The following is a 19,650-nucleotide window of genomic DNA, read 5'->3' on the forward strand; positions in this document are numbered from 1 at the left end:
CTGCCTCAGTCTGGAGGTATTTGTGGCGGAGGTGAGAAGTTTTCGAGGCTCTGGTGTCCATGAGAGTGGCTGCCTGGAAGTTACTCCAGCTTCGGCAGGACACACTCAGTGTGGCAGACTATGCGGTGGAGTTCCGCACGCTAGAAGCGAAGGGTACCTGGAACCCGGAAGCGCTGTTGGACACGTTCCTGCACGGATTATCGGAGGAGGTAAAGGATGAGCTGGCAGCCCAAGAACTACCAATGGATTTCGACTCACTCATCGCTTTAACCATCCGGATCGATGGTCGGCCACGGGAATGTAAGAGGGAGAAGAGGTCCGATTGCGATCCCAATCACTCACTCCGGGATCCCACCTTGCAGCTGATGAACTCCGGAAGTCCCCGGCATCTACGTCCCCGAGAGGATCCGAGTTTACCTGAGTCCCTCCAAGAGCCTCCGGAGACTGCCGATTCACCTCTTCTCGAGCCGATGCAGCTCGGCAGGGCTGTCTCCACCCGAATGCGCACGCAGACTTGAGACCCAGAGTTGTCTGTATTGCGGTACTGCCGGTCATTTTATGTCTACCTGTCCCTTCAAGAGAGCTAGCTCATTCGTTGGAGTGAGTACACTGGTGGGTCTTCAAGATCCTTTTTCTTCTCCCCTTACTGCCCCCCTCTCCATGCCACCCTGCTGTGGGGCGATGGTACTCATCGAGTCTCATGGACGTTACCCTGGACGGGCGCTCTATAGGCCGGGTCACCCACCAGACCACCCCCAGTCAACCTACGAGTGTCGGGGAACCACAGTGAGATGATCCAATTCCTGCTGGTTGAGTCTCCGCAGGTTCCCGTGGTATTGGACCCTGCCCTCATCGCCGACTTTCACAGCCGGCACCTCAGTCAACCAGGGGTCTGCCCAGGTGGAATACCAGGTGGCGTCCCTAGAGGGAGGGGTACTGTCACGCCCTGATCTGTCTCCGCCCCCTCCAGGTGTCGCCCATCTTCCCCACTTATCCTCTAGGTATTTATACCTGTGTTTTCTGTCTGTGCCAGTTCGTCTTGTTTGTCAAGCTTACCAGCGTTTGTCCTGTCAGCTCCTGTCTTTTCCCAGCCTCTCTTTTTCTTGTATTCCTGGTTTTTGACCCTTGCCTGTCCTGACCCTGTTTCCGCCCACCTGACCACTCTGCCTGTCCCTGAGCCTGAGCCTGCCTGCTGACTATAAGTGGGTCACATCGCAAAAATTACACAAGGAATCTCTTTACAAGAGCTATAGACACAGAGGAATGTGCGTGTTTTCTATAGTTGTATTTTTGTGTTTCCTGTGCTCCCTTCTTTGATTGATGTAATTGTGTCACTAGCTCCTTATTGTGTACTTTCTGTTTGTTGCTTTTGTAATGCAGTGCTCCCTTGCAAAATAGACTTTGTTCTCAATGGGACATTAAATAAATTAAATAAATAGACAGGTGGACACAAACATAACAGATCAGGGCACCTCTATAGAAGTATAAACTTGTTAACATGGATCCTGAGGCCACTCAAGAGTCGATGAATAATCCTGACTCTTCCTGTAGATAAACATAAACAGTAGACTACATGACTCCATAACACCAATACATATACGCAACTTTGGTTTTAGAAGTGGGGGGGGACATAATCATAATTTTTTTATTATTTTATTATTTTCCAGTCGGATAAACACTCCAAGCAGCCTACCCGACCGCTCGGTGGCGTCCGCATGGTCCTAAAGCACACCGTTGCCTTTTTTTGGATCACATTCCAATGATAAAGGCCGTCATTGTAAATAAGAATTTGTTCTTAACTGACTTGCCTAGTTAAATAAAGGTTACATTTTTTTAAACTGGGGGGGACAAAAATGCTATTTCAGAATGTGGGGCATGTCCCCCCCACCCGTCGCCAGTGAAAGTTGCTCACCCTGCATATAGAGCATATGGTTCCTGGGTTGAGAAGACTAAAATAAGTCACAGAAATATACTTTCGAAGAGAAAATGTTGATATAATACAGGTCAATATCTATGTCTGTATGTCATTATAGAACCCACAAATGAGTATGTTTTTTAAATTGAAGTCTTAATATGATCACAATGCTCTATGGTGAAATGAGCTGACATTAAAAGCCACTTCAAACTATGAATGACAAAGCACACATCTAATTCAGTCACCTGTCTAAGAAACACAACAAAAAAACTGAAATCCACACAAGATAGATTTCTTTACCTTGTTTGAGATGTGGGTCATTATTCCAACTTTCCAATAAGATTGGTGCAAGAATTTGTAAATATCCAACAGGAATGGTCAAAAGTTGTCAATAGCTACCTTGATAAATATTTCAAGCTGGGATTGCAGTGAGTGTTTCCTGTAGCTAAGTATGTGCGTTTTTGTATGCGCATATGAGCCTGTTCCACGGGACAAAGTTGAAATTCCAATCATATTGAAATCTCAGCAGAATTGAGATTGTGTGTGTGTGTGTGTGTGTGTGTGTGTGTGTGTGTGTGTGTGTGTGTGTGTGTGTGTGTGTGTGTGTGTGTGTGTGTGTGTGTGTGTGTGTGTGTGTGTGTGTGTGTGTGTGATCCCCCCCACCGAACACACACACACATTTTAATTTAAATGATCAAATTTTGTTTAATCTGAATAGTTATCTCCTAAATTCCTTTCCATGTTTCATCTTTTAGATATTTTATTAATGTATTTGACACAGGGGTACCTGTATCCATCATGGAGTACCATGTAGAATGTAATCAAACTGAGGTGACCAATTTTTGTTCCATTATTTACATATATTACATCACTTTTTTTCTGGTATAATATATGATTCATAAATAAGCTATGCATATAAATCAACACATTGTTGTGTTTAGTTAATAACAGCTATTTCTCAATTCAACAATAACCTGAGGCCTTATCAGCGTGCCTTGCTCTTATCTCTATATATGAGGGCGTCTGCCTGCCAATGTGCTTGTGTCTAAGAATTACACCTACCATAAAGAACATTATGGCATGTCCTCTAATAATGTTTTATCATTGCAGTGTTGTAAATCATAACAATGTCAAAGACAAAAGAGGTGTACCTTACAGAACATGGTTTCCAAATGACGGTAGCTGGACGTTTCCATGCGATTGTTTTACACAAATTCCCACGGATATGAAAATTGTGGGGGAGTGTATCAGAGATATCTGACCACAACATAACATCAGAATTAACAACCAAGAGAGTAGTTTATATTGTTATATTTGCCTGTAATATGACTTTTGCAGGTGGGTGTTGTCCAGAGGCAATATTCAACAGTACTATGATGAAGATATTAATGCCAGGAGTCAGGACACTTTGTTTTTTTTATGATATACAGTGCATTCAGAAAGTACTCGGACCTCTTGACTTTTTCCACATTTTGTTACATTTCAACCTTTTTCAAAAATGGATTTAATACACGTTTCCCCATCGATCTACACACAATACCCCATATTGACGAAGTGAAAACAGGTTTTTAGACATTTTTGCACATTTATTACAAATAAAATTCAGAAATACCTTATTTACATAAGTATTCAGACCCTTTGCTATGAGACTCTAAATTGAGCTCAGGTGCATCCTGTTTCCATTTGATCATCCTGGAGATGTTTCTACAACTTGATTGGAGTTCACCTGTGGTAAATGCAATTGATTGGACATGATTTGGAAAGGCACACACCTGTCTATAAAAGCCATGAGGTCGAGGGATATTGTCCGTAGAGCACCGATACAGGATTGTGTCCAGGCACAGATCTGGGGAAGGGTACCAAAATATTTCTGCAGTATTGAAGGTACCCAAGAACACAGTGGCCTCCATCATTCTTAAATGGAAGAAGTTTGGAACCACCAAGACTCTTCCTAGAGCTGGTCGCCCATCCAAACTGAGCAATCGGGGAAGAGGGCCTTGGTTAGGGAGGTGACCAAGAACCCGATGGTCACTCTGACAGAGCTCCAAAGTTCCTCTGTGGAGATGGGAGAACCTTCCAGAAGGACAACCATCTCTGCAGCACTTCACCAATCAGGCTTTTATGGTAGAGTGGCCAGATGTAAAAGGCACATGACAGCCCGCCTGGGGTTTGCCAAAAGTCACATAAAGCACTCTCAGACCATGAGAAACAACATTTATTTTAAAATAAAGTTAGCAAAAATGTATAAGATTCTGCAACCATGGAGAGGTAAATACTTGTCTATTTATGGAAAAATCACATTGATTAACTCTTTGGTCCTATCGCAGTTTACTTACTAATGGCACTGCCTACTCCAGATGACTCGTTTTTTTTAAATCATATGCGCAAGAAATATTTTTTATTTGGAATGTTAAGCCAGGCAAATTAAACATGCCTATTTATATAATGAATATGAGTATGTGGGGCTAAAATTATTAAATATTAAAGCTTTAAAACTCTCACTAAAAGCTTCACTCATACATAAGTTATACTTAAACCCATAATTGTTCTCCAGTAGATTATTAAGAAAGGCTAATTCTTTGTTAAAAAATTGCCTTTTTACAGATTACAACTTCTCATTTCCGACTAACTGAAAATGAAATGTTGTTTAAAGTATCGCCCTTTCTTAAACAAGCCATATAAAGCTGGTTACAATTTAAGTTTTATCCTCCAGAAAAGATTGAACAAGTATTACAACAAATGTTATGGTTAAACTCAAATATACTGATTAATAAAAAACATTCTTTATGGACATGTAAAAAAAAAAAAAAGCTATTATATTTATTAATGATATTATGAATAGAAACGGAGGAGTTATGTCACATATGCAGCTATCAAAAATATATGGGAATATCTGCTCAATCCTAATTTACAACCAACTGATTGCAGCACTACCACAAAAATGGAGGAGGAAAGTGGAAAAGGGAGAAGGTAGGGAACTTGTTTGCCTGCCATACATTAAAGATACAAATTAGCTGAAAGGAACTGGCATAAATAGAAAAATATACCAGTTTCATTTGAGGACAAAAATGTTGACAGCTGCGCCATACAGGTTGCAAAATAAATGTCAAGAGATTTTCAATGTACCAATCCCATGGCATATGGTTTATGAACTGGTACAAAAAACTACACTTGATTCAACACTTTTTCAATTTAAATTATTTTATAAAATTCTTGCCACCAACATAATTCTATATATATGGGGCATACAACAATCTCAGCTCTGTAGATTTTTCTGTGAAGAGACATAATCAATGGATCATTTATTTTGGTATTTTTGGTAGCTTGTTTCTGGTCACAGGTTCAGGAATGGTTAAGAAATCACTACATGCACTTCAAATGAACCTTACAAATAGCAATGTTGGGCGATTTGGAAAGCCATAGTCAGTCAATAAATAATATAATAATACTCATAGGAAAGGTATCTGTGGATAATATACGATTAGAAAGGTTTAAAAAAAATCGTAAAACATCACAGCACAATTGAAAAATATATGACACATGGGAACCAAACGAAGGTGTTCTATGGTGATAGGTGGGATGGGCCGAGAGTGGCTGAGGATTGGGGTTAAAGAGCTTATGTTTGGAAATGTATTATTGTTATGTGACTGCTTTATATAAAAGTACCATGTATGTGTATGCAAAATGTGTATGGAAAATGTATGTAAACTCAGCAAAAAAATAAACGTCCTCTCACTGTCAACTGCGTTTGTTTTCAGCAAACTTAACGTCTGTAAATATTTGTATGAACATAACAAGATTCAACAACTGAGACATAAACTGAACAAGTTCCACAGACATGTGACTAACAGAAATTGAATAATGTGTCCCTGAACAAAAGGGGGGGTCAAAATCAAATTAACAGTCAGTATCTGGTGTGGCCACCAGCTGCATGAAGTACAGCATTGCATCTCCTCCTCATGGACTACACCAGATTTGCCAGTTCTTGCTGTGAGATGTTAACCCACACTTCCACCAAGGCACCTGCAAGTTCCCGGACATTTCTGGGGGGAATGGCCCAGGCCCTCACCCTCCGATCCAACAGGTCCCAGACGTGCTCAATGGGATTGAGATCCGGGCTCTTTGCTGGCCATGGCAGAACACTGACATTCCTGTCTTGCAGGAAATCACGCACAGGATGAGCATAATGGCTGGTGGCATTGTCATGCTGGAGGGTCATGTCAGGATGAGCCTGCAGGAAGGGTACCACATGAGGGAGGAGGATGTCTTCCCTGTAACACACAGCGTTGAGATTGCCTGCAATGACAACAATCTCAGTCCGATGATGCTGTGACACACCGCCCCAGACCATGACGAACCCTCCACCTCAAAATCGATCCCGTTCCAGAGTACAGGCCTCGGTGTAACGCTCATTCCTTCGACGATAAACTCGAATCCAACCATCACCCCTGGTGAGACAAAACCGCGACTCGTCAGTGAAGAGCACTTTTTGCCAGTCCTGTCTGGTCCAGCGACGGTGGGTTTGTGCCCATAGGCGACGTTGTTGCCGGTGATGTCTGGTGAGGACCTGCCTTACAACAGACCTACAAGCCCTCAGTCCAGCCTCTCTCAGCCTATTGCAGACAGTCTGAGCACTGATGGAGGGATTGTGCGTTCCTGGTGTAACTCGGGCAGTTGCTGTTGCCATCCTGTGCCTGTTCCTCAGGTGTGATGTTCGGATGTACCGATCCTGTGCAGGCGTTGTTACACGTGGTTGCCACTGCGAGGACGATCTGCTGTCCGTCCTGTCTCCCTGTAGCACTGTCTTAGGCGTCTCACAGTATGGACATTGTAATTTATCTGCAGTCCTCATGCCTCCTTGCAGCATGCCTAAGGCACGTTCACGCAGATGAGCAGGGACCCTGGGCATCTTTCTTTTGGTGTTTTTCAGAGTCAGTATAAAGGCCTCTTTAGTATCCTAAGTTTTCATAACTGTGACCTTAATTGCCTACCGTCATAAAGCTGTTAGTGTCTTAACGACCGTTCCACAGGTGCTTGTTTATTAATTGTTTATGGTTCATCGAACAAGCGTGGGAAACAGTGTTTAAACCCTTTACAATGAAGATCTTTGAAGTTATTTGGATTTTTACGAATTATCTTTGAAAGACAGGGTCCTGAAAAAGGGCGTTTCTTTTTTTGCTGAGTTCATATGTAGAAAAAAAGCTGTAAAAAAACTAAGATATTTGTCCTCCGAAGAGGGGTACGGAGGTGGAGGGGTTAATAAAAAATATATATATAAAAAAAAAGATTCTCTGGTCTGAATGCAAAGCGTCACAACCTGGCACCATCTTTACGGTGAAGAATGGTGGTGGCAGCAACATGCTGTGGGGATGTTTTTCAGTGGCAGGGAGTGGGAGACTAGTCAGGATCAAGGGAAAGATGAACAGAGCAAAGTAAAGAGAGATCCTTGATGGAAACCTGCTCCAGAGCACTCAGGAACTCAGACTGGGGTGAAGGTTCTCCTTCCAACAGAACAACGACCCTAAGCACACAGCCAAGACAACACTGGAGTGGCTTCGGGACAAGTCTCTGAATGTCCTTGAATGACCCAGCCACAGCCCAGACTTGAACCCGATTGAACATCTCTGGAGAGACCTGAAAATAGCTGTGCAGCAATGCTTACCTTCCAACCTGACAGAGCTTGAGAGAATCTGCAGAGAAGAATGGGAGAAACTCCCCAAATACAGGTGTGCCAAGCTTGTAGCGTCATACCCAAGAAGACTCAAGGCTGTAATCGCTGCCAAATGTACTGAGTAAAGGGTCTGAATACTTATGTAAATGTGATAAATTATAAATGTTTTTGCATTGTCATTATGGGGTATTCTGTGTAGATTGATGGGGGGGGGGGGGGGGGACAATTTAATCAATTTTCAAATAAGGCTGTAATGTAACAAAAAAGTGGAAAAAGTCAAGGGGTCTGAATACTTTCCGAATGCACTGTATATACAGTACCAGTCAAAAGTTTGGACACACTTACTCAATTCCAGGCTTTGTCTTTATTGTTTACTATGTTCTACATTGTACAATAATATTGAAGACATCAAAACTATGAAATTTCACATATGGAATCATGTAGTAACCAAAAAAGTGGCTACCTTGCTGGCGAACACAGTCAACAGACATTCACCTATAATGGAGTGGTTTGCAGGTCAGGAAGGTTACATTTTTATACCGTATGATTGACACCACTGAGTAAACTGTCCTGCTAACATCTCAAGAGTATAAAGTCAATGTCTGTCAAGTACGTAGGTCTCTAAAGCCAGCTCTTCAAATGGTTTACACGTCACTTTCTATTCCTCTCAAGTGGCTATGGCAAGGCCTGAGAATCAATTGGATGAGTCGTACTCCTTATCCAAGGGCCTTCTAGCACACCGAACTACCCAAGCACTTCACAGTTAGAATTGCACAGTGTGTTTAGATGAAGTCTCTCTGTTTTCAGGCTTCCTTCTTTAATAGTGCCGTCCACCACTGCAGTGGTTTTCATCCTCCTCTCAAACACCCACTGGGACTCTGTGAAAAACAAATCTGACCCCAGAGATACAATTTGGAAGACTACATCAATGCAGGATCAGTTCCCCCTGTCCGTTCATTGTTAATCTAAAAGGAAAAATGTATCCTAGATCAGCACTCCTACTCTGAGATGCTTTATGAATACGGGTCCTGGTGTACGTGAAACCACAACCAGTGCCTCACAGGCACAACGTGGAGCTCTTAGGGCCCATGGAGTTTCAGGATTGTCCTATAAGGGTTCTGTGTAATCAACAACAATAACTATTTACCGTATAACATTTCTCTCACTCTTTCTCAAAGTGTATTTGTTGCTCCATTAAAGCACACTTATCTATGAAATGGGACACAGAATTATCTGTATTTGTAACAGTATGCTAGCTGAAATCTTGTATCTTTATTGTTGTTCTATCTGGGAAGTTTAGAGATCCAAAGTACACATATATATATTGCGCAACCAGGTCAGAGCAATAAATAGTAGCTATACATGTATTTCCACCCTATTCGTGTACAGTATATGAGGGTTAGAATACATCACCAATGTACTAATACCTGTATTAGTATTTAGATCCAGTTCAGAATGACTTTACAGGAAGCGTTTTGATGCCGACACTACAGGACTCAAACAGGCATAACCATTACTGCCTTGCTGTTCTGTATTGTCGTCACCAGCTGAACTAAGCCATGACATCACAGGTTCTCTTCCTATCATGTAGTGGTGCTGTAAATACACGTGTAGCCTATGTGCCATTTTATGGGTGTATCTCAATCGTTAGTAGCTTCTTCTCCCCGACTCTTCTATCTACACTGATATTAAATAACTGGATAGGTGGGAAAATCCCACCTGCTGGGCAATCACCATATTATTTTAACCTGTGCTGTGTTGTCAGATCAGTAAAGATGAAGGAGAGGAGACAAGGACAGGATGTAACTTTAGGACCAGCAATATTTCATAGATGGATTGCGGACCGGGTCCGGACCCAGGACGGGATCCATATGGGCCGTGGATCCCAACCAAAAAGGGGGGTTGATTCAGTCGGGCTTTCAACCTTCTGCTGTTGAGAGTTGTCATAGTACAATGCACAATTTCTAAATGTAGTAGTTCATGGGCAGTTTTCGTCTTGTTATCACATTCACTGGCAGACCTTAGAGAGCTATTTATAACATGTCAAATTCCATTTGAACAACTAGCCCATGTTAGCAAGCTAGGTAAATTAGGCTAACCATCTAAATCCTGTAGTTATCGTCGCCAGGTCATGTGACCAGCTGCCTCAACTCCCAGGGGGCCTCAGTTGATTTTGCTGAGTCAATCAGGTATCATGTGAACGCACAAAAGACATGGCAAAACATGTCGAATTTCAGGAAATTAGCTTGGAAGGGCAAGATTTTCTCTCCGCCCCATGGCAAAATGTGTAGAATTGCAGGAAATTATTGTCTCTCCACCAAGAAGAGGAGTGTGAACAGTTTAAACAGTTTGGGGTCGCGTTGGTCACGAGGTGGGGGTTTGTTACCACGCCGATGAATGAAAACATCTATCTGAACCTTCGTGTCACCGGACCTTCTCAAATAGTATTTGAGTACCCCTGCTTCAGACTATTGATACGCGGCCATATGTATGTGTGTTCCTAAGCATCCCACTTTATCATTACACTATACACTCAAAGAGCTGGGTCTTATCTTCAGTCTTCTGTGATAAGTACAGTTGAAGTCGGAAGTTTACATACACCTTAGCCAAATACATTTAAACTCAGTTTTTCACAATTCCTGACATTAAATTCTAGTAAAAATTCCCTGTCTTAGGTCAGTTAAGATCACCACTTTATTTTAAGAATGTGAAATGTCAGAATAATAGTAGAGATAATTATTTATTTCAGCTTTTATTTCTTTCATCACATTCCCAGTGGGTCAGAAGTTTACATACACTCAATTAGTATTTGGTAGCATTGCCTTTAAATTGTTTAACTTGGGTCAAACATTTCGGGTAGCCTTCCACAAGCTTCCCACAATAAGGGGTGAATTTTGGCCCATTCCTCCTGACAGAGCTTGTGTAACTGAGTCAGGTTTGTAGGCCTCCAGGCTCGCACACGCCTTTTCAGATCTGCCCACACATTTTCTATAGGATTGAGGTCAGGGCTTTGTGATGGCCTCTCCAATACCTTGACTTTGTTGTCCTTAAGCCATGTTGCCACAACTTTGGAAGTATGCTTGGGATCATTGTCCATTTGGAAGACCCATTTGCGACCAAGCTTTAACTTCCTGACTGATGTCTTGAGATGTTGCTTCAATATATCCACATCATTTTCCTCCCTCATGATGCCATCTATTTTGTGAATTGCACCAGTCCCTCCTGCAGCAAAGCACCCCCACAACATGATGCTACCACCCCCGTGCTTCATGGTTAGGATGGTGTTCTTCGGCTTGCAAGCCTCCCCTTTTTTCCTCCAAACATAGCGATGGTCATTCTGGCCAAAGAGTTCTATTTTTGTTTCATCAGACCAGAGGACATTTCTCCAAAAAGTATGATATTTGTCCCCATGTGCAGTTGCAAACCATAGTCTGGCTTTTTTATGGTAGTTTTGGAACAGTGGCTTCTTCCTTGCTGAGCGGCCTTTCAGGTTATGTTGATATAGAACTTGTTTACCTGTGGATATAGATACTTTTGTACCTGTTTCCTCCAGCATCTTCACAAGGCCATTTGCTGTTGTTCTTGGATTGATTTGCACTTTTCGCACCAAAGTACGTTCATCTCTAGGAGACAGAACGCGTCTCCTTCCTGAGCGGTATGACGGCTGCGTGGTCCCAAGGTGTTTATACTTGCGTATTATTGTTTGTACAGATGAACGTGGCACCTTCAGGCGTTTGGAAATTGCTCCCAAGGATGAACCAGAATTGTGGAGGTGTACAATTTATTTCTGAGGTCTTGGCTGATTTTCCCATGATGTCAAGCAAAGAGGCACTGAGTTTGAAGGTAGGCCTCGAAATACATCCACAGGTACACTTCCAATTGACTCAAATTATGTCACTTAGCCTATCAGAAGCTTCTAAAGCCATGACATCATTTTCTGGTATTTTCCAAGCTGTTTAAAGGCACAGTCAACTTAGTGTATGTGAACTTCTGACCCACTGGAATTGTGATACAGTGACTTATAAGTGAAATAATCTGTCTGTTAACAATTGTTGGAAAAATTACTTGTGTTATGCACAAAGGAGTTGTCCTAACCGACTTGCCAAAACTATAGTTTGTTAACAAGAAATTTGTGGAGTGGTTGAAAAACAAGTTTTAATGACTCCAACCTAAGCGTATGTAAACTTCCGACTTCAACTGTATAACATTCTGGATGTGATGGAAGGAATGACTTGCTATATGCATTTCAGGGGAAATAAATGAAAGTGATAGTGGATGATAATGAGTCAATGGTCACAGTTCAAACTTTATAGCGCTCCAAGCAATTCTTTACTATATGCAACTATTACAGCGACATGACTTGATATTTTTATGATTTTATTTGGATGCACGTGTGTGTGTGTGTGTGTGTGTGTGTGTGTGTGTGTGTGTGTGTGTGTGTGTGTGTGTGTGTGTGTGTGTGTGTGTGTGTGTGTGTGTGTGTGTGTGTGTGTGTGTGTGTGTGTGTGTGTGTGTGTGTGTGTGTGTGTGTGTGTGTGTGTGTGTGTGTGTGTGTGTGTGTGTATATGTGTATATGTGTGTGTGTAAGAGTGTGTTAGAGAGAGAGAGAGAGTGTGTGTGTGTGTGTGTGTGTGTGTGTGTGTGTGTGTGTGTGTGTGTGTGTGTGTGTGTGTGTGTGTGTGTGTGTGTGTGTGTGTGTGTGTGTGTGTGTGTGTGTGTGTGTGTGTGTGTGTGTGTGTGTGTGTTTGTGTCTGTGAGAGACTGTGTGTGTCTGTGCCTGTGTTTTTGTGTGTGTGCGTCCCAGTCCAGAAACAACCCCTATAGGCCCTAGCTCCTAGCACTTCCCTCCAGGCACTTCTGTTCTGGAGGTTTGATTGTCCAAGCCTTTTTTCAGATGTCTTCGATGATATTGTGGATAATCATGCTCCCTTCCAAAACTAAAGGTTAAAGGTATATTGAATGCCTGGTACACTCAGTCATTCATAAAAGAGATTAGGTCAAGGCCAGGAAACAGGCTTAGGAACGGACTGGCATGTTTTTAAGCAATTGGAGATTCATTGTGTAAGACAAATCAGAAAGGCTATATCTGATTATTATGTAACCGCTCTTTCGGATTGTAATGGGAACCCGGCAAAATTCTGGAAAACTGTTAAGTCCCTAAAGGTTTCTACTTCCTCCTCTCTGCCACAACAAATTAATTCAGACACTGGCCTCATAACGGGGAAAAATTCAATCATTGATACACTTAATCAGCATTTTATCTCTTTGAAATAACTTCCATGCCAATTCACAATGATATTGGGCCGGATGCTGATAGGGGAAACCTGCTGACTGATAAGAGAAACAATTGTTTACAGACAGATTATTTCACTTATAATTCACTGTATCACAATTCCAGTGGGTCAGAAGTTTACATACACTAAGTTGACTGTGCCTTTAAACAGCTTGGAAAATTCTGGAAAATTCTGTCATGGCTTTAGAAGCTTTTGATAGGCTAATTGACATCATTTGAATCAATTGGAGGTGTACCTGTGGATGTATTTCAAGGTCTACCTTCAAACTCAGTGCCTCTTTGCTTGTCATCATGGGAAAATCAAAAGAAATCAGCCAAGACCTCAGGGGAAAAAAATTGTAGACCTCCACAAGTCTGGTTCATCCTTGGGAGCAATTTCCAAACGCCTGAAGGTACCACGTTCATCTGTACAAACAATAGTACACAAGTATAAACACCATGGGACCACGCAGCCGTCATACCGCTCAGGAAGGAGACGCGCTCTGTCTCCTAGAGATGAACGTACTTTAGTGCGAAAAGTTCAAATCAATCCCAGAACAACAGCAAAGGACCTTGTGAAGATGCTGGGGGAAACAGGTACAAAGGTATCTGTATCCACAGTAAAACAAGTCCTATATCGACAATACCTGAAAGGCCGCTCAGCAAGGAAGAAGCCACTGTTCCAAAACTACCATAAAAAAACCAGGCTATGGTTTGCAACTGCACATGGGGACAAAGATCATACTTTTTGGAGAAATGTCTTCTGGTCTGATGAAACAAAAATAGAACTGTTTGGCCATAATGACCATCGTTATGTTTGGAGGAAAAAGGGGGAGGCTTGCAAGCCGAAGAACACCATCCCAACCGTGAAGAACGGGGGCTGCAGCATCATGTTGTGGGGGTGCTTTGCTACAGGAGGGACTGGTGCACTTCACAAAATAGATGGCATCATGAGGCAGGAAATGTATGTGGATATATTGAAGCATCATCTCAAGATATCAGACAGGAAGTTCAAGCTTGGTCGCAAATGGGTCTTCCAACTGGACAATGACCCCAAGCATAATTCCAAAGTTGTGGCAAAATGGCTTAAGGACAAAAAGTCAAGGTATTGGAGAGGCCATCACAAAGCCCTGACCTCAATCCTATAGAAAATGTGTGGGCAGAACTGAAAAAGCGTGTGCGAGCAAGGAGGCCTACAAAACTGACTCAGTTACACCAGCTCTGTCAGGAGGAAGGGGCCAAAATTCACCCAACTTATTGTGGAAAGCTTGTGGAAGGCTACCCAATACTTGAAAAAAGCATTCCAGGTGACGCTGGTTGAGAGAATGCCAAGAGTGTGCAAAGCTGTCATCAAGGCAAAGGGTGGCTACTTTGAAGAATCTCAAAAATAAAATATATTTTGATTTGTTTAACACCTTATTGCTTACTACATGATTCCATGTGTGTTTTGTCATAATTTTGATGTCTTCACTATTATTCCACAATGTAGAAAATAGTTTTTTTTTTATTAAAAAACTTGAATGAGTTGGCGTGTGGAAACTTTTAACTTTTAGATTACTTGTTAGATATTTCTTCATGGTCGGAAATAGAAGCACAAGCTTTTCGCTACACTCGCATTAACATTTGCTAACCATGTGTATGTGACAAATAAAATTAGATTTGATTTGGTACTGTGTGTATATATATATAATTTTTTTATGTTTAAAAAAAATGTGTGTGTGTATAATGTGTATATTTATGTATATTTATATTCATGCAGGGCACATTTGAAAAAGAGACCTAGGTCTCAATATCTCTTCCCTGTTAAAATAAAGGTTAAATAAATAAATAATAATGATATAGAGTCTTACCATCCCTATCAGAGGGCAAGAAGCTACCATAATACGTATCCTATCAAATCCTTTTATGTTTCTCAAATCAAATCAAAACAATTTGTATTTTTTACATGCTTACTTACAAGCCCTTAACCAACAATTGAGTTTTAAGAACAATAAGAGTTAAGAAAAAATATTTACTAATTAAATTAAAGTAAAAAATAAAATAACAATGACGAGGCTAGGACTGAGTCAATGTGCGGGGGTACAGGTTAGTCGAGGTAATTGAGGTAGCCATTTGATTAGATGTTCAGCAGTCTTATGGCTTGGGGGTAGAAGCTGTTCAGATGCCTTTTGAACTTAGACTTAGCACTCCGGTACCGCCTGCTGTGTGGTAGCAGAGAGAACAGTCTATGACTAGGGTGGCTGGAGTCTTTGGCAATTTTTAAGGCCTTCCTCTGACACCGCCTGGTATAGAGGACCTGGATGGCAGGTAGCTTGGCCCCAGTGATGTACAGAGCTACCCTCTATAGCTCCTTGCGGTCAACGACCAAGCAGTTGCCATACCAGGCGATGATGCAACCAGTCTGGATGCTTTCGATGGTGTAGCTGTAGAACCTTTTGAGGATCTGAGGACCCATGCCAAATCTGTTCAGTCTCCTGAGGGGGAATAGAAGTTGTCGTGCCCTCTTCACGACTGTCTTGGTTTGTTTGAGCCATGATAGTTTGTTGGTGATGTGGACACCAAGGAACTTGAAGCTCTCAACCTGCTTCACTACAGCTTCATCGATGAGAATGGGGGCGTGCTCGGCCCTCCTTTTCCTGTAGTCCACGATCACCTCCTTTGTGTCACTGGTCAGCTTGCGGCTGGGCTTTGCTTTGTAGCCCGTAATAGTTTGCTAACCCTGCCACATCCTACGAGCGTCAGAGCCGGTGTAGTAGGATTAAATCTTATTCCTGTATTTACACTTTGCCTGTTTCTGTGTGTGCCAATCTTTATAAAGATTATGGAGGGTAGACCAATTTTACAATCTACCATGCAACATATTATTTTGGAGTGAGACAGATTGTGTTCCATTTATTAACTGGAAACTTTGTGGATTGACAAAATATTTTTTGACTAATATTGCCTCCGTGTGGATTCGTGCCTGTATGTCATAGCCTGGTCATAGCACGTCGCACCGCTCAAAGTACCCCTCACTGCAGCACACTGAACATGGCTGTGTCCGCTATGGGCGGAAGCGGCCTGAGCCGGCCCGCCCACCACAGGTTTTCATTGGTTGAGGTGCATTCGCATTCCAGCCGACACAACGTAGTGATACTTTAGCAGTCACTGCATCATGTAACTGTGTTATTTTCCACTCTAGCTAAGAATACAAATCTTTGTTTTCTTATCAATTTGGGGGGTTATTAATTTCTGATGACTGTAAATACGTTTTATGCATGATGGTGTTATAGCATTCACTTTTCACACGTCGAAAATGTTTGTTTACTCCTCTGGGCTATGGTCACCGGTTGCTGTCATTCTCCATGTGTGGAATTTGCGGTGCGGTTTCAGAATAAAAGTCCCACATTAAAAGTGACGCAAACGAATACAAATAGTGCAATCGTTCCATTTGTGAACTATTTTATTATTAAAACAAGGTTGGAATGTTGTTGCATAATTTAAAGTCATATATAAGAATTAATTAGTTTGACAAGAAACAGAAAATAACTGTTGAAATTCCATTAGACTGCAAAGTTGCATCACCATCCCAGTCAGTCTATTGTGTGTAGTTAACATTCATATTGAACTCTATGGATTGTGCACCCATAAAATGGGGTATCAGCCTACTCAGTGACACCCACAGAACCCAACTATGCAGAGTTTACACAAATATTAGCGTCATAGCTTTTACTGCAGGACTCTGAAAGCACTTTGAAATGAGCCACATATTTTAAACTTCAATTAATAGCACAGGCGTTTATTTGATTAAATCACTGAATACAACAGGCGCTTATTAGAGACAGGCTTCTATTTGAGCCAGGTGTCTATTTCCTTAATGCACACAGTTTCTGCTCATTTGCATAGTTAATTGTTTAATTCCAGCATTAATTTACAGCATTTTAATCAATTTCCTAATTCCCTGCACTAATGTGTTATCATTTACACACTGTGCCCCGTTTATTTTGTCTTGGTATACCTCTATTTTAAATCAAAATAAAAATAAATAAAAAATACTTGACAGAATAATTATTCTCCTCTTTGGCTGTGCATTTATGGCAGTTCTTACTTTCGCCACTAGAGGACAACGGCCGATTTCTGTGGGTCTGTACTCCCGAAGTTGTTGACTGTTTTTGTACTTGTCAGTTAGCTAGCAGTTCCCAGCTGTTAGCAGCAAATGGCTAGCAGTTTCTTACTGGCGATAAAAACGGATGATTGCCATCATTTTTGTTGAGTCATTACTGAATTATTTAATGTAACAAATCAAACATTAAACATCGGAAACAATTAATGGTAATTCATGTTAACATCGTAAACAATTCATTTAGACTCAGGAGGCTGAAAAGATTTGGAATGGGCCCTCAGATCCTCAAAAAGTTCTACAGCTGCACCATTGAGAGCATCTTGATTGGCTGCATCACCACTTGGTATAGCAATTACACTGTCCTTGACCGCAAAGCGCTACAAAGGGTGATGCCGACAGCCAAGAACATAACTGGGGTCGACCTCCCTGCCATTCAGGACCTCTATATCAGGCGGTTTCATAGGAAGGCCCAAGAAATTGCCAAAGACTCCAGACACCCAAGCAATAGACTTTTCACTCTGTATAGCTAAATTATTGTGCATTTGATTTTATTCCTTGTGTTAGTTACTTTTTTATTTTGTATATTATATATATATTTTTAACTCTGTTGGGAAAGGTTTGTAAGCAGTAAAGTCTACACCAGTTTTATTTGGTGCATGTGATAAATAAAATGTGATTTTATTTGACCTGCTATTTATTTGAAACAGGCCTTTATTTGCTGCAATGTGTGTCATTGCCCAGCTGAAAGGGACAGGCGGCTTTTGAGACAGCAGTTAATTAAAGTTTTAGGGTAAGTATGCCCCCAATGCAATTATGCAGTCTAATACATCCACAATGGGATTTATATTTATTGTCAAACTAATGAATTATTGTATTTCGTTTTAAATTATGTAACAACATTCCAACCTTGTTTAGCATTATCTTGTTAAAATATGGCACAATTACACTATTTGTATACGTTTGCGTCGCTTTCAATGAGGGACTTCTATTTTGAAGGATCGACCTCCAATTTCCCTATTGTTGGTAATCGTTATTGTGGCTAGCTTCACATAAGTAGGGACACGCGGGTACTAGGGCCGCGTTCAACGGGAGCTGACGCAGACAACATTGCCTAACGTTCAGATATAAATATAGAATGTGAACAAACATGCCTATCTGATTCTAAGGAATCATGTCAGAATAATGAATGCAAATTCTACCAATGTTCCAAAACATTTTTGTACTGAACCTGCCCAACCGAAATATATGAGCGCCGCTCTTTGTCTGTCTGGAAAGCCTCCGCAAATGAAAACGTTTGGGGGATCGGGTCGGCCCGGGCAGAACCCGCCCATAACTAACCCCGCCCCGTTCCATAGCGAGGGGCTACTACACCGAGCTTATCAAATAAACGTGATACAATGCAGCGTAGGCTGTCATAAGCGTTCTCTTTCCTGCCTATCCTTGGACGAGGAAGGCGGTGTATTCGCAGTGTTCCTTTTACCAACAAGTTCATCTACGAACATCAGACAAAATGGTAAGTCGAGTTTGAAGTGTTTTATGTGTTCTATGATAAAGGTGAACCGGAAATTCTGTGTTGTCAGTGGTTAAAGAGTTGGCTTATGTCCTTCATCGGTGACCGGTTGAAATTAACCGGGCGGGGTGAAGCAGCCTCCGAACCGAAGATGGATGCTCAATCTGTTCGAACGGCATGACGATGTTTAGAAAACCGCGGCGGACAACGCCAAATAAACCTCAATTTGAGATACTGATTTGAAAGTTTCCAATTCCTCTGAATAATTTCGTTTGAGGAATATGAGGGATGTCTGAATCTACGCAGCTGTCATGTTGGTTTTTATTATCTAGTTAGCCATCTTTAGAGGTTGTCTGTCTGTTGTATAACTGGGCCCCTACATAGAGTAACTATCACCCGCTTTGCTTTTGGGAGGACAGGACTTTGCGGTGTTATTGACCACAGTAACTTTAACTGTTCACACGTGTCATTGCATCGGTATTCTAAACAGTTGGTAATGGTAACAGTGTCCGGTGTCTAATTGTAAAGGTATGACGTACATTAGTTAGTACATAATGTTCAAGTTTTCTAAATTTGCCACCTAACAGTAAAACGTCAGTTATTTGGTCAAAGGGGGCATGTATGGCATTACTTTGTTTGAGATAAATTGGCTAGCTACGGGTATGTGCTGTAATCGCAAAAATGTAAGCCTGCAAGTGCAGCGTGATGCAGTTGTGCACAATGGGCAATTCCCTGTAGTGCGTCATCGTTTTCTATTATAGTAGGCTGGACACATTCAATGTTTACGTTCTCTGATTAAAATTAGTTTATTGCTTCCGCCATGGAGCCCGGTTTAATAATAATACCGTATGTCCCAGCTGCTTGCCGTAGTTTTGAAGTATTCGCGAAAAAAACAGACCTAATTGTAGTGAATTTCTCACCCTCCCATCTCGTATTAACACGGTGGCACCAACTCGCCTCCGGAACGTTCTATTCCCATCCCATTGTCCTGCGTCACAATGCCAGCTTCGCAATGACATCTACCGGCGTAAACCTTGTAACACAGGAGGTTGGTTGCACCTTAATTGGGGAGGAATGGCTCGTGGTAATGGCTGGAGCGCAATATGTGGAACGGTATCAAATACATTAAAGAAATGGGTTCGATGTGTTTGATTCCATTCGCTCCTTTCCAGCCATTATG

The 19,650-nt window shown here is 41.7% G+C and overlaps 1 protein-coding gene across 1 annotated transcript in view; it reads left to right on the forward strand.

The window, feature by feature from the left end:
* Positions 1-18,341: 18,341 nt before the first annotated feature.
* LOC139559832 (elongation factor 2b-like) overlaps positions 18,342-19,650 on the forward strand; it is a 33,861-nt gene continuing 32,552 nt past the window's right edge. Inside the window, exon 1 of the mRNA XM_071376204.1 lies at positions 18,342-18,473. Within this exon, the coding sequence (XP_071232305.1) occupies positions 18,471-18,473 (3 nt within the window). The 5' untranslated portion in view covers positions 18,342-18,470. The remainder of the gene's footprint in view (positions 18,474-19,650) is intronic.

This window comes from Salvelinus alpinus, chromosome 30 (assembly GCF_045679555.1).
Source record: "Salvelinus alpinus chromosome 30, SLU_Salpinus.1, whole genome shotgun sequence".
Taxonomy (NCBI): domain Eukaryota; kingdom Metazoa; phylum Chordata; class Actinopteri; order Salmoniformes; family Salmonidae; genus Salvelinus; species Salvelinus alpinus.